General features: G+C 44.6%; 2 protein-coding genes and 1 long non-coding RNA gene across 3 annotated transcripts; 1 reads left to right on the top strand and 2 right to left on the bottom strand.

Annotated features, from left to right (window-relative positions):
* The first annotated feature begins 1231 nt into the window (after window positions 1-1231).
* LOC308301538 lies at window positions 1232-1752 on the top strand. Its single transcript, XR_013962893.1, has 3 exons — window positions 1232-1291; window positions 1381-1458; window positions 1714-1752. It is a non-coding gene; the product is annotated as an uncharacterized lncRNA (long non-coding RNA).
* Window positions 1753-15036: 13284 nt separating this feature from the next.
* On the bottom strand, window positions 15037-15999 carry LOC308302250 (protein-S-isoprenylcysteine O-methyltransferase-like; the record flags this gene model as incomplete). Its single annotated transcript, XM_080746508.1, has 1 exon — window positions 15037-15999. One exon carries the CDS (start codon window positions 15997-15999, stop codon window positions 15037-15039), a length of 963 nt encoding a protein of 320 aa, XP_080602634.1.
* Window positions 16000-18208: 2209 nt separating this feature from the next.
* LOC308302022 (ubiquitin-conjugating enzyme E2 variant 2-like) lies at window positions 18209-18649 on the bottom strand (the record flags this gene model as incomplete). The annotated part of the gene is made up of 1 exon (XM_080746178.1): window positions 18209-18649. The coding sequence occupies one exon, from the start codon at window positions 18647-18649 to the stop codon at window positions 18209-18211; it is 441 nt and encodes a 146-aa protein (XP_080602304.1).
* Window positions 18650-20082: the final 1433 nt, after the last annotated feature.

Below are 20082 nucleotides of genomic sequence, written 5' to 3'. Positions count from 1 at the left end.
TTTCTTTAAAGCGAAACATTATTTTTTAATAATTAACCGTATAATGCAGTTTCATGCAAATTATTCTTCTGCCTCTAAATCATACATGTAAAGTGACACGTTCATGGCAGTATGGCAGAGGACTATGCCAAACGGCTAAAACGCGAAGCTCGCAACAATCGGCCAAAGGGTGGCGCTGTAGGAAGCCTTCGAAAGTGCAAACTTTGAACTGGTGTAGCTCATGCCCTGTTTCAGGTACAGCAATGAAACCTGTATACACGTATGCGTCTCCTCATGCCGAACAACTTTTACGCTCTGACTTTTGACCTCTGACCTTTACCTCTCCCACAATTTTGAATTATATGAAAAACAGTAAAAATGTATCTCCTCCTGGGATTTTCGCGTAACGTGCGCGAAACTTTTTGTACATGAACTTTGGACCAATACGGTCTGAAAACTTAGGCGGATTTTCTTTAAAGCGAAACATTATGTTTTAATAATTTACTCAATGTTGCAGTTATATGCAAATTATTCTTCTGCCTCTAAATCATACATGCAAAGTGACACGTTCATGGCATTTGGCAAATATGTAGAGGATTAGTCCAAATATCACTGAAAGCAATCTTACTCCAATTGGCCAAAGGGGGGCGCTATACGAAGCGTTTGAAAACTCAAACTTTAAAGGGGCATAAGTCATGCCTCGTTTCGTTTGAAGACATGCAACTTGCTTACACGCGTGCCTTGACTCAAGCTGAAGACATCTGTGTCTTTGTTAAGTAAGCTCCGCCCTTCGATTTTCCGCCTTTTGGAGCAGTTCGTAAAACACTTAAACCCGCTTTTATTCCGGAACTTTCGCGTCACGTGCACGGAACTTTTTTTACATGAACTTTGGACCAATATCTAAAGATCTGTCAGATCGGATTTTTAAAAAATTGAAACATGCTTTTTTAATAATTCATCAATTTGCGGTTTTATGCAAATTATTCTTCTGCTTCTAAAACAAACATTTAAAGTAATATTTTCTCACTGTGCAGAGCTGTGCATAGCTCACCTGGTAAGGCCTTTGTCTATCATTCCAGAAGTCCCCTGTTCAAGCCTTACCTCATGCATTTAAAATACATTTTACAACATTTTGCCGTGAAAACCCTGGTACTGCAACTGAACATGGCAACCCGACCAAACATGGCAACCTTCTTAAGCAAGGGTATAAATAGTGGTTGAGTTGAGGCCACTCCCCCCTCTCAGATTGTTTGGAAGCAGCATGGTGCTGGTGGTTGCTGCTACTCACTGCTACATTATGCAGCAGCTGCAGGTCTGTACACTGTTCATTATTCCAACAACTATTCCAATTTCTAACAGTTTCATTCATTATACTTACCCATACTATAATTTGGCTTTTAGATTTACCTCACCTGAACATACCTACCTGATCCACTCGATACACTGGCTGTGTATGATGGAGGAACAATGTGTCACTTGGTAAGCTGACCATGTGCTCTGTTGTTGAAATGTTATGTTGTTTTTGGTTTTGGTATCTAAATGTTAAACGATTTCTTTTGGAATGTAATGCTTGTATGTTAGCTGCAACGTTGATTATTGAATTGATGTATTTTGAGTTTAATGCCAATGCCTAGTTGGGGAGATTAATGGAATTATTTTGTTTCAAGCCTGTAGTGCAGCAGATTATTTGAATTTGTTGTTTTTCTATTCATTTGGCCTTTTTCTTTGATCCAGGCCAGGTTTATTGCCTAGAACTGAATCTGAAAGATGGCGAGCCTGCAGAAAGACTTGACACAATCCTGTCTGACCTATGGTTATGGGTAGGAAAAAGCAGCCGCAGTGATACTCATTCCTAGTTTGATTTGATTTTGAAGTAATGACTTTGAGTTTCTTTATAAAGTAATGATGTTTGAGTGCATTCATTTATTCATTTATTGTTTCAAACCATGCAGGGGAAGCTCAGCCTCACACCTGAAGCCCATCTGACAATCAGCTGACAATCAGTACCAGCTCCCAGATTGCTTCATTGAAGCCAAAGAACGGCAGTGTAAGTGGGTTCATTATTCTGAACTGTGTGGAACGGGCAGATTGAACACCTCTTCTCTAACTTGTGGCTCAACTGTAATTATTCTGAAGCTCACCTCATTTCTCTCTGCCTCCCCCACCTAGGCTGGCTGGGTTCCAACACCCCCCAATTGGAATCCATAGTCTGCTCTGCCCACAGGACGGCAGACCCATGTGAGCGCCTAAAGTTCCAAGTTTTGACCCCCAGCCGCCTTCCCCTCAACGTTTTTCAATAAAAACAATTTAAGTTTAGTTAAGTCTGACTCTGCTAGCCACTTACAGAAAATAATGCTGCCAAATATTTTGCAATTGCAAATCCTTTGTGTAAATAAACTGAAATTCATACTATTGCATGACTATTTCTTTATCATGTTTCACAAGCATCTGGGTCTACAATGCCAGGGGTGTAAAAGTAACTGAGTACATTTACTCAAATACTATCCTTAGTATAATTTTGAGGTATTTTATACTTCACTTGTATAGTCTTACTTCTAGGCTACTCCAGTAAATGCTCATGCGTTGCATTGCATTGTGAGCTTGTAGATCTGCTATTTTCAAAAAATGTCAAGTTGATGCCAATACCTTTGTACTTTTATTCAGTATTACTATTTATCTCTATATATTCATGTTATTCCTGGCACCGCCCCTGTTATCCTGTTCATATCCTGAAAGAGGCGGGGGCTGAAAAAGCTGTCCTGAAAAACATCATTTGATTTCCTGTTGTCCTTGCATTAAAGTGTCAGTAGTTGGCGTTCTGGGCTCTGAATGTACCTGGGTTGCCATGTCTGCTTATAATAAGCAATTTGTGTCTCGTTAAGATTTTTATTTATCCAGCCCCCACCATGCAGTTGTACAGTGAAACCCAAAATTCAAAAATGGCAAAAATAAACTTTGCCAAAAATCTAAAAATAGAGAACTCGGGAACGGGAACAAAAGGCAAAACTCAAGAAAAAGGCAAAAATAACAAACACTGCACTAGGCTATGGGGCCCTTGCAACTCTCACTGAGATTTGTTCATCTCGCTCTGCAGCTATAGACAGAAAATCACACAAATCAGTACACAGTATCTCTACAGTGATGTGATCATGACGGATTTGTCCGATATCATATTCTATCTAATTGGCTAAAATTGAATTCCAAGGTTTGCAGGATTGCTCCTTTTTGAACAAATTGTCTCAAACGCAGCCTGCTATGTGTGTGAGATTTTGCACACACATTCCCACTAGGCCAAGGAACAGATGCCACCCTTCTCACATTGGCCTGTTATAGAGTCACCAGTGGGCCAAAAAAAACACCTGACCTGTTCGGAAGAACACTGCTTCTAGTTTCTCTTTGATGTCTTCTTTGCTTTCCCTTGATGCTTTTGCCTTGGCCACTTTATCGCTGCTTGCAGCTATATTTTTATATTGTTTCTGTAACCCATCTTTCACCCGGTGTCAATTATTGAATACTAGAAGCTCGGCCGCCCGACAATACGGGATGTCTTGGGGTGTTTTTGTCACAGTAAATTTCCACATAGGTGAAATTTATCCTCTGCATTTTACCCATCCTATAACAACTATAGGAGCAGTGCGCAGCCATTGGATTCTATGGCGCTCGGGGAGCAATTAAGTGTTAAGAGTCTTGCTCAGGGACACATCGACACATTGCTGACCTGGCCGGGAATTGTACCCGGGACAACCAGGGGCTCTGGCTCCCCAGGCAGGCTCACTAACCACTCAGCTACACTCCCTCTGCCAACATGGGGAGAGTAACGGACTGACCTCATGCTTCCTTCAGTATATGAGGAATCCAAGTTGCTTCTTTTCACCTGACAGGGGGAGTTTCCTCGGTTGGACGTAGCGTGTGTAAGGAACACGTTATTAAACCAGTTCCTTTGCCCTCCATCAGGCGCTCCGGCTGGCCAGGGGGAGGCAGTACAGAGACCAGGATTACTGCATGTGTTTTTTGTGAGAATACTATATAGTCCAGTTCTATTTGTATTTTCGTTCAAATTTTCTGGAGATTAGGAAAACTATATATTTTTGGAAACTTCAGAGTGTAACAAATCAGAAAATCCATGATTCCATTTGCGCTGAAGCCAATATGGTGGTCATCTTGGACTTTGAAAAATGGCGACCTTTGAATATTCGTTTTTCAATATCTCGACTTCTAGATTATGTAGGATCATGATTCTAGTGGCTAAATCAACATTTTTAGGGTTAGGAAATCCAATGGTGCTAATTAGAAATATTCACAAATGATCAATGGCACAGATTTGGGTCATCATCCTTAATTTTGGGGGCAAAAGGTAACATTTTAATATTCATTTTTTCACTATTTTGAACTACAGTACATAGGATCATGATTCCAGTGGTTAATCTAAAATGTTAAGGAAATCAATATATTATCTGAGGAGACAGAGACAGATAATTTCTCTCATTGACACAAAATCGTGTAATTTATTTACACCCAACATAAAACTGAATCGATTAGGTTTCAAACTATCAAGTACAAACTGGTATATTTCTGCTGTCGGGGTGGAAACCTTGTATGAACAAAGCAGTTACTTCTCAAAAAATGGAAACAATAACCTGTTCCAATGGATCCATTGAAGATATTATTTAGTCATATGCTTTTGTTAATACTTTTTGTTCTTTCAATATTCATAAACCCACAGAAAAACACTTTCAGTGAGGGGGAAGCAAAGGGACCAGGTGGAGATTGACGGAGTCAAAGGGGCAGCATGGGTCAGAGTTCTGAGTGGGCAATCTGCGTGGCGCCAGGTTCTAGAGGGTAAGGCTAGTCATAGTCTGTGGGTCCTGTCCTGTCTAAACAGGCTAACCCAGGGGTCAAAAACTGGCACAAATACAGGTTATAGTAAGCTAGAATAAATCAGCAGGCAGAGAATAGTGGAATAAGTGAGGCAATAAATGCTCTGGCTACTCAGTGGAAACAGGCAAGCTTAACTGTAGAAATAGCAAGAACACAGTAATCTATACATCATCCTCATTATCAATCATTGCTGTCACTAGTCAATGTATCTTGACAGTCTTCATTGTGACATCAATAAATGCTAAGACAGTGACATTGACCATCTCAATGATTGCCTCTGGTACTGGGAGGGACTCAGTTGTAACTGATTTCAGCTGGCCATCCTCATCCTTGAAATAGCCATTGTTGAGTGGGTCAAGGAACTCCTACTGAGCTACGTGTGCCTGACTCCACACTCTGGCCTCGATATGGACTCTATGCTGCGTAAGAGCACCAAGTGTGGGTGGAAGCTTGTCCCCTTCTGCCATGTGTTTGCAGAATAGATGCCATCTCAGTTAAGGGGTGTTTCCCCTTTGGTAAGTATGCAGTGCATACAAACTTAAGCCCCCTTTCCACTGCAAGGTGGAACCAGAACTTTCCAGAACCTGAACCTATTTTTTTGGTTCTGGTGTTGTTTCCATTGCACACAGCCTGGTTCCAGACAAGGTTCCTGGAACCTTTTTTCGGTTCTGCTCCTGAAGTAGAACTAAACTTGAGTTCTGGGAACCTATGGGCCAGCAGCGCTGCTGCTCGGACCCCGGTTAGTTCTAGTTTTATGGAAACAAAAGCAGAAGTTCTGGTTCTAGTTCTGGGTCGGCCCTACAGTGGAAATTTTAGTTTGAAGATCCTGTTACATGGAAGAACATTAGCTGTGCATCAAAGAGTTTGCTATATGAAGCCAGAACTGTACAACAAGGTGTCTGCTTCTTCATAGTTGTTGGCTTTAAAGTAGAGATGGACATCGGTATCGGCCGGTATCGAAAATCGGCCGGTATTATATAAAATCGGCCTCAATCGGTGACCGGCCGGTCCTAACGTAATTTCCGGTTTTCCGCCGATCAAAAATGACACGCATTCGCAGTACGCAACATGTGGCTCAACGCGCGCTGACCAAAACAAAGCAGCAGCGAAGCTAACGCTAACAGACTCATGAAGAAAACATGTCGCAGATTTGGACTTATTTCACTGTGTGCCAGGATGATCCAAAACTCGCTCTTTGCATTGATATTACCCGTTCGCTCAAATAAATAACTCCATCTCATTACAGTACATCTGAACAAAAGCAATAGATGCGAGCTGAACGGGGCTGTAGTGTTCCGTCTATCTCTCTCGCTCTCTCTCCCCGTCCCTCCCTCCCTCCACACACACACTCTGACTCTCACACCCACAACGAACAGCAGCTATGTGGCTGGCTGCGTGAGTTTAGTCGAAAACAGCTGATCTACAAGGCATACAAACTCACATCATGCTAAAGAATGGCCAGATTAATGCACACGCTTTATGTGCTGAAGCACAGGGCACCATGCTAAAAAGTAAAAGTGCTGAAATCTATAGCAAAGGCTGCCGAAGAAGCGCTAAAAATGTCCGTGAAGCGTCTATTTGAAGCGTCTATATTATTTTCCGTGCGAATCGTCTATTTTACGTGCTATCAACAGTGATTTTCCGATGTTTCCTCCCTGTTGGTAGCCAGCCACACATATCCCAAATATTGCGCTACATAAATGCATGTAATCATGAGCAGCATGAGTGTCCACTGTAGCCTGCTTGTTTAGCGTCCTGTGCTAAGATAAACACTTCTCTGAGTCTGACACCCAATGTTGCCAGGTTTTGTTTTTGAGAGAGAAACAAGCAACCAGGGGGGTTGCTTGTTGATACTAATGACAGTTTAAAAACAGAAAGGATTGCCAAGCCAATTTCACCAGCATATTAATAACAATGATAATAATAATAGTTAAATAGCACCAGCTTTCATTTTTCAAGTACAAACATTGCACTAGATTGAGTTCAAGTTTTATTTTCTTAAGTTAACTCAGTGCTGCTTAAAAAATTGTTGATTGTGACATTAAAAGTCAACTATTCCAGTGTTTAACTGGGGTACTACGAGTACCCCTGGTGATACCCAGAGGTACTGCATGGGATACTGAAGAAATTACATGGTAGAATACCAGCCAACTGAGATGTGTTTTTGAATTTTGTTGATCAGTTGATGATTGGTTGTTGATTACTAGTTATTGACATGAAAACTGACTGAATCTTATTGTCAGTGTTGAAAATAAATCTGCTCAGGATGCACTGTTTGAAACTCACTCCATTTCTTATTTGTGATGTTATATTGTTGAACAGGGGTGTTATGCATATAGCCTACCATAGTTGTGGTTTTAATTGCAGTTATATAAGCAAAATGTTGTCTGGGAAAGGGAGTACTTGGATAAAAAAATCATGGAAAGGGTACTCAAGCCAAAAAATATATGGTGTATTGTATAATTATTGTTCTTTCTTAGATAGAAAATCGGTATCGGAAAAATCGGTATCGGCAGATCAGAATTTAATAAAACCGGAAATCGGAATCGGCCAAGAATTTTGCAATCGGTCCATCTCTACTTTAAAGTGCAGTTCACTGTTAATCTTTGTGTGTCCTAATAGCGGACCCAATGACAAGCATGGGGGAGTCTTTGCTGTATTCAATGGTCTTTGATGTCAGATCAGATCAGCATTTGTTTGGTCGTGAGAAAGCGTTGCCAGGACTTCATGCCTTTACAGGAGCAGACAACACTGGGAACACTGAGATTTTCGATAGGCAAATCTACATGGTGGAACAGCTACCTCAAAGCTGGTGATGAAGTCTTCAAGGCACTGAAGATGCTTTCTCAAACCAGTGATGTAACAGAGGATCTATTAACTACAGTAGCTAAGTTTGTATGCACTGCACTTACCGAAGGTAAGCTGAGAAGGCATCTATTCTGCAAACACTTGGCAGAAGGGGTCAAGCTTCCACTCACACTTGGTGCTCTTAAGCAGCATGTCCTAAAAGTCCATATCGAGGCCAGAGTGAGGAGTCAGGCACACATAGCTCAGCAGGAGTTCCTTAACCCACTCAACAATGGATATTACAAGGACGAGGATGGCCAGCTGAAACAAATGAGTCTCTGCCAGCAATCATTGAGATGCTCAGATGTCACTGCAAAAAGCAGACTGTCACATAATGTTCTTGCAGATCAGTGGAGCTACCCTCTATGGAATTATGTCAGTGTAGTACTGACTTCCAAAACGATGAAGGCTGTCAACATAAATAGGCTAGTGACAGCAATTATAGCATTGAAGATGATGTATAGACAACCGTGTTCTTGCTATAGCTACAGGTAAGCATGACTGTTACCACTTAGTGTATTTATTGCCTCACTTATGCCACTATTCTCTGCCTGCTGATCTATTCTTGCTTGCTATAACCTGTATTTATGCCCGTTTTTGACCCCTGCCTGTATCTGGATTTGACCCTTGCCTAACGCCCTTGTATTCCAGCCTGTTTGGACAGATCCCCAGTGTTTGGACCAGGACCGGACCCACATACTACGATTAGCCTTATCCCTCTTGGACCAGGCGCCACGCAGATTGCCCACTAAGAACTATGAACAATGCTGCCCCTTTGACTCTCTCCACCTGGTCCCTTTGCCTTCTCCCCTCCAGCTTTTGTTTAATTAAATCCATTGAACTTTGTACCTGCCTCTTTGCCTGCTATTGGGCCCTGTATCTGTTTGGTGACAGTTTTTGCTATTTGCGGAAGAACTTATCACTGAAATTATCTGTATGTGGGGTTTATGAATAATGAAAGAACAAAAAGTATAGACAAGAGCATATGAAAAATATCTTCATTGGGTCCATTGTTTCCATTTTCTGAGAAGTAACTGCTTTGTTCATTCAAGGTTTCCACCCGACAGCAACAATATAGCCTACCAGTTTTTACTTGATAGCAGAGCATGTGAGCGGAGCGGAGCGGGCCGTTTTTGACGTGAGCGTGAGCGAGCGACTTTTCAAATGGGTCTGAGCGGCTTTGGAGCGAGGATTTTCCTCCGCTCTGTGGAGCGCCGACCTCCTCCGCTCCTAGCCGTCCCTGTTGGGGCCGCGCGCCGCATGTTTCCAACAAAACAGTGCCGTGTGCAGTCCATGGTAGTGCAGCTGCAGCCATGTCGCAGGAGGGAGAAAGCACCGCGGAGAGGAGAACCTTTATCAAGATTTCACTCAAGTCAAATGTATCTATATCATCCATACAAGTGGCTATGTTCATAATAAATAGCCTACATTGTGTCAGTTAAGTTATAGGCCTATCACCAGCCAGTCAAAGGATACGATTTGAAATGCAAGTGAGACTGATGAAAAAAGCACGCAACAAGTCGCCTCCTTCTCGAATGTGGTGATTAATCAATAACCAACTGGATTTAAGATTGCCTGTCTTATTAAAAAATACAATGCTTTAGATGGCGTCTTTTGTAACATTGTAGGCAGCTCTCCATCAAAGGCTCAACAGCAGGCATTTGTGTTGGGAACACTTGTGACAAAGCAAAGGAGAAAGTGTTTCGGACATGGTAGCAAAATACTTTTTTTTATGTTGGCTGCTGAGCGGAGCGTGGAGCGAGCGCGGAGCGACAAATGCGCAAATCAAGGTGAGCGGCGGAGCGGCGTGGAGCGGAGCGGCCCGGTGGCCGACCAGAGCGACGAGCGAGCGGGACAAGAGCCGTCTGGAGCGCGGAGCGGCTTTTGTTCCCGCTCCACTCCGCTCACATGCTCTGCTTGATAGTTTACTTAATCAATTCAGTTTACTGTTGGGTGTAAATAAATTACACAATTTTGTGTCATTGAGAGAAATCATCTGTCTCTGCCTCTTCAGATAATATATTGATTTCCTAAAAATGTTAGATTAACCACTGGAATCATGATCCTATACTGTAGTTCAAAACAGTGGAAAAACGAATATTAAAATGTTACCTTTTGCCCCCAAAATTAAGGATGAGGACCCACATCTGTGCCATTGATCATTTGTGAATATTTCTAATTAGCACCATTGGATTTCCTGACCCTAAAAATGTTGATTTAGCCACTAGAATTATGATCCTACATAATCTAGAAGTCGAGATATTGAAAAACGAATATTCAAAGGTTGCCATTTTTCAAAGTCCAAGATGACCACCATATTGGCTTCAGCGCAAATGGAATCATGGATTTTCTGATTTGTTACACTCTGAAGTTTCCAAAAATGTATAGTTTTCCTAATCTCCAGAAAATTTGAACGAACCTTCATTTTTGGACAAATAGAACTGGACTAATAGGAGACACAGGGAGAACATGCAAACTCCACAGTACAGAAAGGCCTTTTTGCCAACCCCACCCAAGATTATGGAATTGTTGACTTGTGCGCACACACACACACACACACACACACACACACACACACACACACACACACACACACACACACACACACACACACACACACACACACTTAGAATGAATCTACGAAACAAAATGCAAAACGTTGAAATATGGAGATAAAGCTTTCTATCTAACATGCATTTGTTATGCTGAAAATGAACGAGCGAGCGTCTGTGCCATGATCATCATGAAACCTCTTAGTTATTATTGCTGATATAGGCTTCAAAAGATGCAAATGGCCAGGGACCCTTGCACTGTGTGACACATTTTGATAATATTTGGAATTCATCAACATCACTTCAGTTTAACCACTTAGACCCTCTAGACCAATGATTCACAACCAGTGGTCCGGGGACCACCAGCGGTCCTTGAAGGGGTTCCTGGTGGTCCCCAGATAAATGATGGATAGTGATGGGAACCAAATGGACCCTTATAGATCTTTAACTCTTGAGAGTGTAACATTAAACCAAATGGACCCTTGCGGGTACATTTGATTCCATGTTACGCTCTCAAGAGCTAAATTATTGTATAACACTTGATTTACTAAATATACAACACGTCTACACAATTAGAGAATGTAGAAGAATTATTATTTTGATCAATTTGCCTGTCATCTTTCCTATGTTATCAACATCAATACAGCATGGAATTGTAGACAAAATCCTCTCCAACGATAACAAAATATACTTTTTGTTTTGGGTCTGAGAGGCTAAATCTCATCGAATGGTGGTTCTGTGGCTCAAATGTAGAATGAATAATAATGGACCTTGATATGAAACAATGTTGCCCTTGGTGTGTTCTTGTTCCATGTACACTAAATATCTTCACTAAAAAGAGTAGATCTACAAGCTTACAATGTGTCACAACGTAACAAGTTGTAAGCTTGTAGATCAGCTATTTTTGGTAGATTTTCCCTCCTAGAATAAGGATGCTGGGGTTCAAGTGGTTAAATATCAAGTATAAAGTCATTTAGAATCTGTCCTATAAAGGAAACAGATATTCTCTACAGTCTGCCTTGTTCACATGCTGGATCTTTAGGGAGGAAAAGATTTACAGTAGATATTTATGTACCATGACATAAATGTAATGTGCTAATGTCAATGTAGTTCAAAGGGGGCCGTGGATTAAAAAGTTATTTACAGGGGCTGCCCCAGCAGCTTTCAACTCAGTGCAAGCTTGAACGTGAGTATGTGTGTGTATATATTTGTGCGCGCGTGTGCGTGTGTGCGCACGTGCATCTGTGTCAGCGTACCTGAGTGCATGCATACGATATTTGCTCCCCTACTATATGCCAGGTCTTTAATAATAAGCATGCTCGTGCTGGGAGATGAAATTTGCCATATTTCCCCCAGACTCACAGTGCAAACCCACTCAAGTGAATACATGAATACCATTATGGGCTAACGTATGCAATATGTCACGCAGACATGGACGCACGCACGCACACACATACTCCTCTCTTTACTGTACTATATTTTGTCTGTGTCGGGTGGAAACAAAATGTACAAAACTGTCACTTTTTAGGAGTCGTATTTGAAAAATCACACCTAGTGTGAAGTGAGCGATGCTAGTTATGAGTTTAATTTCAGCAAGCGTCCCGCTAGCCAATCACAGCGCATCCTGTGAAGCTTGGCCATTGGGACTCTGGGCGTACAACAAACTTTGAAACATTTGTGCCAAGATGTAGGGTAGGCCATATCGAGGCCAGATGTAGGCCATGTTTCAGCACCGGACATTTTTTAACACGTTTTTCCCATCGGTTTTTGACCGGACAAAGCCACATGTTGGAGCTATAGCTCCTGTTCCAGGAGCATCACTCAAAAATGGCAAACTTAACATTGTTATGTACAAAACTTTTCAGGACATAGAAAAAAAAGAATCGCATCTAGTGTGAAGTGAGCGGTACTATTTATGAGTTTATTTCATAAAGCTTAGCCGATGTGACCCTGAGCGTACAACAAACCTTGAACGCTTTGTGCCAGTTGTAGGCCAGATGTAGACCAGATGTAGGCCACACTTCAGAGCCCGGACAAAGCCAGATGTTGGAGCTTAGCTCCTTCCAGGAGCTCCGCTCAGAAAATAACATAGTTATGATTTAGTCACAGGATCTTGTCAATGAGCTTTTCTGTTTTTCGGCATGTTGTTATGCGCAACACCATAATGAAACAAAGAACATATCAAGGATGGATTGTATTATGAAATGAAATGTATAATAATAAATACACTGTGTAAGGAGGCAACTGCCATTCAAATTCAAGCTGTCTAAAGTAAAAAAAAATCACACCCAATGTGAAGTGAGCGGTGGTCGTGCTTGCATAACGTCTTCAGACTAGGATTTGAGTCCAGGATGTGCAGGCTATGCTACACACACACACACACACGTTTTGCTATGGCAAAACGCTGAGGAAAAAGGCTACAGACATACGACATAATGACATCACTAGACAAACATGATGCTACGTACACACATTTTGCTATGGCAAAACGCTGAGGAAAAAGGCTACAGACACACACACAGCCACTCTATGGAGCGGTTCACCACCGCTCAAAAAAACAAACGTAATGAAATCCTGCTAAGGACCGAAGATAACAGCTATTCTAGTGACAGGGCTGCTGAGTCCTGCAGGCATTAAGATGGCATCTCCTGACCACAAGGAGGGTTGTCCTGGCAGCATCTCCTGACCACAAGGAGGGTTGTCCTGGCAGCATCTCCTGACCACAAGGAGGGTTGTCCTGGCAGCATCTCCTGACCACAAGGATCGGGTTGTCCAGGAATGCCCTCCATTCTTTGCGCCAATCAGCCATATTCCGCATGATATTCATCGCCAGGGTTCATCTCCATGCTGGCTTGACATACAAGCGGACAATAATGCAACCAGAAACACACCAAGAGCCAGCACTAAATGTATACCAGCGCAGGGGTTCTCAAAGCGGGACGAGAGGGACCTTCTGGGTTTTAAAGGGTGCATTTTTGAGCGGTGGTAAACCGCTCATAGAGTGGCTGTGCGTGTGTCTGTAGCCTTTTTCCTCAGCGTTTTGCCATAGCAAAACATGTGTGTGTAGCATAGCCTGTACATCCTAGACTCAAATCCTAGTCTGAAGACGTTATGCAAGCACGACCACCGCTAACTTCACATTGGGTGTGATTTTTATATAGCGTCTTCATCCAAGGCACTTTACATTCACCCATTCGCACACACATTCATACACTGATGGCAGAGGAAACCATGCAAGGCACCAACCTGCACATCCGGAGGAACTAGGGGTTCAGAGTCTTGCTCGACTCTTCGACACCAACTCTGGGGGAGCCCGGGATCGTACTGGGAACCCTTAGGAAACCCTCTGTGTTCTAAGACGGCAACTCTACCCCTGAGCCACTGCTGCCCCTGTTCCTTGAAGGTGGTCCTGATTGAAGTTATAGGCCAGTCAATCTAAGCTAAAAAAGGGCCTGACCCAAAAGAAATTGCAATAGTAATCATTCAGGTTTTTTTTATGATCCTTAGGGTCATCCAAATAACAAGTTTTCCATTATATTCTTAGTGGATCAAAGTAAATTCAGGGGGTTCAAGTTTGGGGTCCTTTCACTTACAATACAGGTAAGCTCAGTTTTTTTGGGGGCCGTTTTTTTGCCCGAGGAATGTTTTTCATGCAAAACAAATGCCTGCAATGGATTCAGAATCATGAAAAACCCCTAGTTAGACCCCTCACTTAAAGAAGATTTTTTGGGGGGTCTTTTTTTCCTGTATAGTAAGTGAAGGGACCCAAACTTGAACCCCTTGAATTCACCTTGATCCACTAAGAATATAATGGAAAACTTTTAACATGTTTTTTGGATGACCCTAAGGATCATAAAAAACCTTGAACCATTACTATTGCAATTTCTTTTGGGTCAAACCTCAGATTGACTGGCCTATTATGGGGTTCTTTGACAATACGTTTGAGAACCACTTTGCTAATGGACTGCAAATCAGTGCCATATCTATTCTGAGGAAAACCTGAGACTGACATTCAGCATGGGGTCTTATGATGAAAATGAGAACATTATAATGTTATATAAAAAAATCACACCTGTGTGAACTGAGCGGTGCAGGCTGTGTCGTGCATATCTCCTTGCATGGGCCGTTCTGTCCGTGACATCATCTGTGGTGTTGTCGGTCTCTGCGTACCCTCTATGACGTTAGTCTCGTGTGAGCTGTTGGTCCTGCATACATAGGAACATAGATAAGGACATACACACAGCGGTTTGCACCACTCAAAAACAACATCACAAATTTACCACAAACAGAGACGTGCAGAGAATTTTAGAGAGGCAGGGGCTGACATTTCTAAAAATTCTAAAATAGCAGACCTCCCAACGCTAAGCTCACAATGCGTTGCAGCGCGACGCGTTGTGAGCTTGGAGGTCGGCTATTTTCGGTACTTGATACCACACTAAACTTCAGCATAAAAAAGGAACTACTGGAGAAGTGGCGTAACGGCATGGATTTCTACACAGAGAGGGCAGTTCTCTCAGCATAAGATGCTGCATTCAAGTTCAGGAGAGTTTGGACAGGGAAATTCTCGTGAATGCTGCCTTCAGGTCTGGCATGGAAAGAGGGGCATTTGCATTTATTTTATCATAGTAAAAAACTGCATTCATGGTCTGGAGAGGGCAACTTTCACAGACGGATAAAAGGGCAGGGGCTCAAGCCCCCTTTGATGTCTATGTGTGCACGTGCCTGAACACAAATACACGTGTCCATGTACCGACAAGGAGATCAAAGACACTCGGCCTAGTTAGTTGACGCGGACGCCCGAGATGAAGGGCAGCCCCGTGGGCACCCTCCTCTTGTACTCCACGTAGTCCTCGCCGAAGAAGTGCACGAGCGCCAGCTCCTCCTCCTCCACGCGCTCGCGGAAGTAGCGCCAGCCGGCCAGCGCGTAGCCCAGCGCGCACGCGGGGTTGCACAGCACCAGCTGCGTGCCCACGCTCCAGTGCCACCAGCCCACGTAGGCCGGGTGGCGCACGTAGGCGTAGACGCCGCCCGTCACCAGCACGTGGCCGCGCGCCCTCTGGCTCTGGACTACGTGGTTGAAGTTGGAGCCCGCGGTCAGCATGGCCGCCTTGCGCAGGCCGTCGCCGCACAGCGCCATGGCCAGGCCCGCGGCGCTGACCCAGCCCAGACGCCGCTTCAGCTCGGGCACCGCAAGCCGCTCCACGGCGAACTCCAGCCAGGAGAGAATCGCGGCCACGCCGTACTCGGCGCTGTGGTTCAGCAGGAAGGAGTCGGTCGACAGGGAGTCGGTGTTGACCACGGCCGTGGCCAGGTACTCCGAGTAGTGGAAGAAGGAGAGCGAGCACACGTACCAGCCGAAGCGAGTCCAGGTGGTGTCGACGCCGCTAGAGAAGCTCATGATCAGGCCGCAGCCGAACGCCACGCCCAGGAAGCAGGCGCGCACGGCCACCTGGTACAGGGGTCCTCCTCCTCCTCCTCCCCGGTACACCAGCAGCAGGAGCCCATTGACAGCCGCCACATGGGCAAAGATGGCCGCCGCGTTGCCGCCGAACGCTCCTCCCGCCGCCGCCGGATTGTCGCCGTCGGACGCCCAGATGCCGAGATGTCCGAAGAGCGCTGCGGCCACAGGGATCAGGAGCACGCTGAGGCCTAACAGGAAGCTCTTTATGCTGATCCAGCCCTCCAGCACCAGCTTGTTGTGTTGCTTCCCATCGCCCTGATGATGGGAACCTATGCTTGCCATTCTCGCTATCGATCACAGTGAGATATAAAACACTTGTCGCATGACACCTTGCACATGTCATGTCCTTTTGCTGGTTCCTCTTTTGTCACCCCGTCATTACTGGAGGTCTCACCACCTCCTCTGGCGTCCCGCTGATGACATCTGTGACGTATCTGTGTCTCCGTATTCGGCGAAGGTTACACCGCTTGATGCGTTCGCCAATGACTTTCATTCATCATAACAATGGATTAAAAGTTTAAAAAATATGTAGAACACATTTGTGGGTTTAGACGTCGGGAGTCAGTGTATGTCAGTGTGCCCAAGACATTTGGTGTTGATGGGTCCAGTGGTTTGCAAGATTAGCTACAGACAGAAGGACAGACATATACATACCTCATAGACGGCTCAGCCCCTTTCAGAGCCATGACATTAAACATGAAAAAACACTATTGAGTGAGCGGTGCTATTTTGCTATTAAAGAGTTCATTACATTAAGCGTCCCTGGCTGTACAACAAACTTTGAGCCAAGATGTTGGCCAGATGTAGGCCACGCTTCAGAGCCTGGACAAAGCCATTTGTTGGAGCTTAGCTCCTTCCAGGAGCACCGCTAAAAAAAAAAAGGTAAATAAATATTGAAAAAAAAAAGGTACACTATGGAGGGTAACTAATCCTCCTTTCAAATGAGCCTCAGTGCCGTCCGAGTTAATGTACATTGGGGGACAGAATAGTAAAATCATAACCCCCCCGACTTTCGGCACCTCCGCGCGGTCCAATTGAACAGTGGAACAGTGGAGCGCTCCCTACCTACGGTTCAGCCAATCACAAGCATCCGCAGGCGGGTCTTTAACTGTCCCACGACCGATCAAATTAGTTCAGAGCATGGTTATCCCTTTTTGCTCCTAGAGAAAGAACACTCGCCTTCTGAAGTGAAGGCCGGCCAAGCAAGGGCCATTTGTCCAGTCCTGAATCTAATGAGGGTTGCTACTGTATCCTTGGGAGGTTGGTGCCGCTACGGACCTGTTGTTTGGGGAGACCACTGTCTCAACCTCCAGGGACCTGTTGGTTTGGGAGACGGCTGTCTCAACCTCCAGGGACCTGTTGGTTGGGGAGACGGCTGTCTCCTTGGGAGGTTGGTGCCGCTAGGGACCTGTTGGTTTGGGGTCTGACGCCAGGTGATTGTTTGGGAAATCCATTTCTTTTCCCCAGAGCTGATTGGAAGGTGAAGTCAGCTGGGATGGGGATGTTCTTCTAAATTAGTTTTCTAGACGGAAGTCGAGCAGCGGGTGAGTCATAGATGTCTGCAATGGATCGGTAGATGGGGAGAGTCTTTGACATTTAAATACTACTCGCCGGTAGCGTGGAGGGGCTGTGTTTGATAAGACAGGGAGCCAGGGAAGCCAGCAGTCACGGTTATGATTCTCAGGGATGGATGCATGGATGGATATCAATCATGAAGGTTATGGTTGAAATTAACTTTGATAAAGGGATTTTTCCTTGTTTTTTTATGGGTGGGGTGGGGGTGGTGGGGAGTTGCACTGAACTATCAGTGCCAACAGTACCAAAGGGGTATTTATTATATTTTATTATTTTTTTGTTATTTTGTATTAATAATAATAGTAATAAAGTAGAATAATAATTGTCTTGCATATTTTTTATTCTGTTCACTGAGCAATCTAGATCATTTTAAAACAACATTTCTAAAGATAATGCAGGTTTAACTAGAACTGCACTCTGTCGAGGTGCCAACTTGCGTCTTGTGCGCCAGCAGAGCGCACCACGAGGTGCGCTCACCACTTGCTTTAGCAGGAATGCTGGTCCCTCATTGGCAGTTAATGATGACGTTGCCAGAAATGCTGGTCCCTGATTTGGCTACGGGACTAAACATACGCAGCCAACTGCAGTACTTGCACGCTCTGCTGGCGCAAATAATTAAGAACAAGACTGATGATGATGATGGTATTAACAATCTGATCCATGCTCAGCCCTGCACCAATCAAAGTCACTGGATTGGTTTAAAGATGGGGACTCTGGGGAGTTAAGATTTCAGACAACAAAAGACACCGGTGTCTACATATTGACAAGAAAAAGACAGGAGAAAGTGGTACAGTCAGCTTGGGCATTAAGGTCACTGTGGCCTCAGGTCATGCCATTGGTTTGAGGGGCACAAGGCCAAACTGAGGGGCAACGGCGGCCATGGCCCTCATGAAATTCCTGCCCTGGTCGCAACCTTTTAATTGCCGAAGGTCTGGCCTTCGGGCGGCTGCGCCAGCTTCAGGTTGTCCTTGGTGGTCATGAGCCGCCGCAGCTCCTGCAGCACCGCCTTGATGCTGGACGAGTTGTGCCAGCGGTTGAGGACGGGCACGCCGCGCGTGTCCACCGAGCCCGTGTTGGCGTTGACGCCGCTCATGTTGACCTTGGTGACGAAGCACACCACGGGCGGCGTCTCGGGGTACTTGGGCCCGCACTCCACCTTCAGGCTGTAGATGCGGTTCTCGTAGGCGGTGCGCGGCGGGCCCACGATCATGCCCGTCCAGCGCGTCAGCGTCATGTCGTCGTCGTCCTCCAGGCCCCAGCTGACCGTGCCGTCGCCCACGCCCTTCTGCCCGTCCTCGAGCTCCTCCAGGAGGCGGAAGTTGCGCGGCACCGTGACCGTTCCCGAGGAGGCCGACATCTGTTCGCGCTTGCTGTCTTTCTTTCTTCTCAATGTAAACAAGCCACAAGGGTTACCCAAGTTTCCTTTTGGTTGACCTTCCTTTCTCAATGTAAATAAGCCGCAAAGGCTTACCCGAGTTTCCTTTTTAGTTGAACTTGTATCAGTGAACTGTAGGGTCATGAAACTGTAGCTTTCCCTATGCAAACGTAGAAATACTTCAATCAATAAATCACTCCTTTCTTCTTCAGGGAGATCCGGAAGCACCTGATGATGATGACGCTAATGTACACTGGGAAGTATTATTGCTCATGTGTCTCTCTCTTCCCCCAGATCGAGCACTTGTCGGAGGTTTTGCGTCCGGAGGTGCTGTTATATAAGTCCAATGAGCCTATCTATGACCTTGATTACTACATGCGTGATGTCTTCATCACGGCGATGTCAGGCATATCCATATTTGGACTAGGGGGTGCTGCAGTTATAATCGAGCCCCTGAGCGTTAAAGCCGCTTCCAAGGAATGGCTTTGTCTGTCACATACAGTCTGTCCCATAGGCTTCCAAGGAGTCCTGTGTCCGTGTCATGTCCCGTGCATGCAGTATTGAGGATTGGTCAAGCTTCACATGACAATTTGGCCCTCCAGACAAAATCATTCATTCATTCAGAATTCATGAAAATATAGAACTAAAGCACATAGAAAGTATAGATCTAGAAGATAGAATGTATAGATCTAGAACACAGATTTCATAGCTCTAGAACACATAGAATAAGAATTCACTTCAAACCGAGGTTCGATTTTTCAATAATTAGTGTGGTTGCCCAACAGGGCAACACATTAGTCCTGGGGAAACGTTATAGACTTCTAGGGTAACTTTTACGCTGCCATTGGAAATGGCAGGGATAGGGAATCAGTAGGGAATCAATGGGAGTGGGAACCAGTAGGGAATCAATTGGTGGAGCTTCACATGACAGTTAGCTTACTGTAGAATATAGTCAGCAACCGTCAGCAACCACACTCGCAATTTCCAATTGCATCTTTCTAGTTTAACTTCTACACTACCACTGGCTGCTGTTTACACCGCGGCAATGGCGGCGGCACTCTCTACAGGGGAGCACTCAGGCGAAAACTGTCTATTGGCTAGTTCCACGTTGATTTGTGAATATCCATAGTTATAAACGAAAAACAAATGTATATAGATAGCAGAATAACCAAGTAAATAATTGATAGGTGTTCTTATGCATACAGGAGGGTTATGTCCCCGTCCAATGTTTATGATTATGCAGCAGCATAAAAGAATGACAGCGGGATCGTTGGATTCATCGCTTTATAGCAATAAGCCATCTGCTGTGCTCTTCTAACACAATCGTCCCCTTCTACAAGAAGTGCTAGACACAAGCACAGCTGCCTGAGTCATGTTGAATTAAGACAGTTAGGCCGGAATGCAAATCTGTGTCA

Source organism: Nannobrachium achirus (assembly GCF_963921795.1).
Source record: "Nannobrachium achirus genome assembly, chromosome: 17".
Taxonomy (NCBI): domain Eukaryota; kingdom Metazoa; phylum Chordata; class Actinopteri; order Myctophiformes; family Myctophidae; genus Nannobrachium; species Nannobrachium achirus.
Note: the sequence above shows the minus strand (reverse complement) of the source record. Positions and strands in the feature narration are given on the sequence as shown.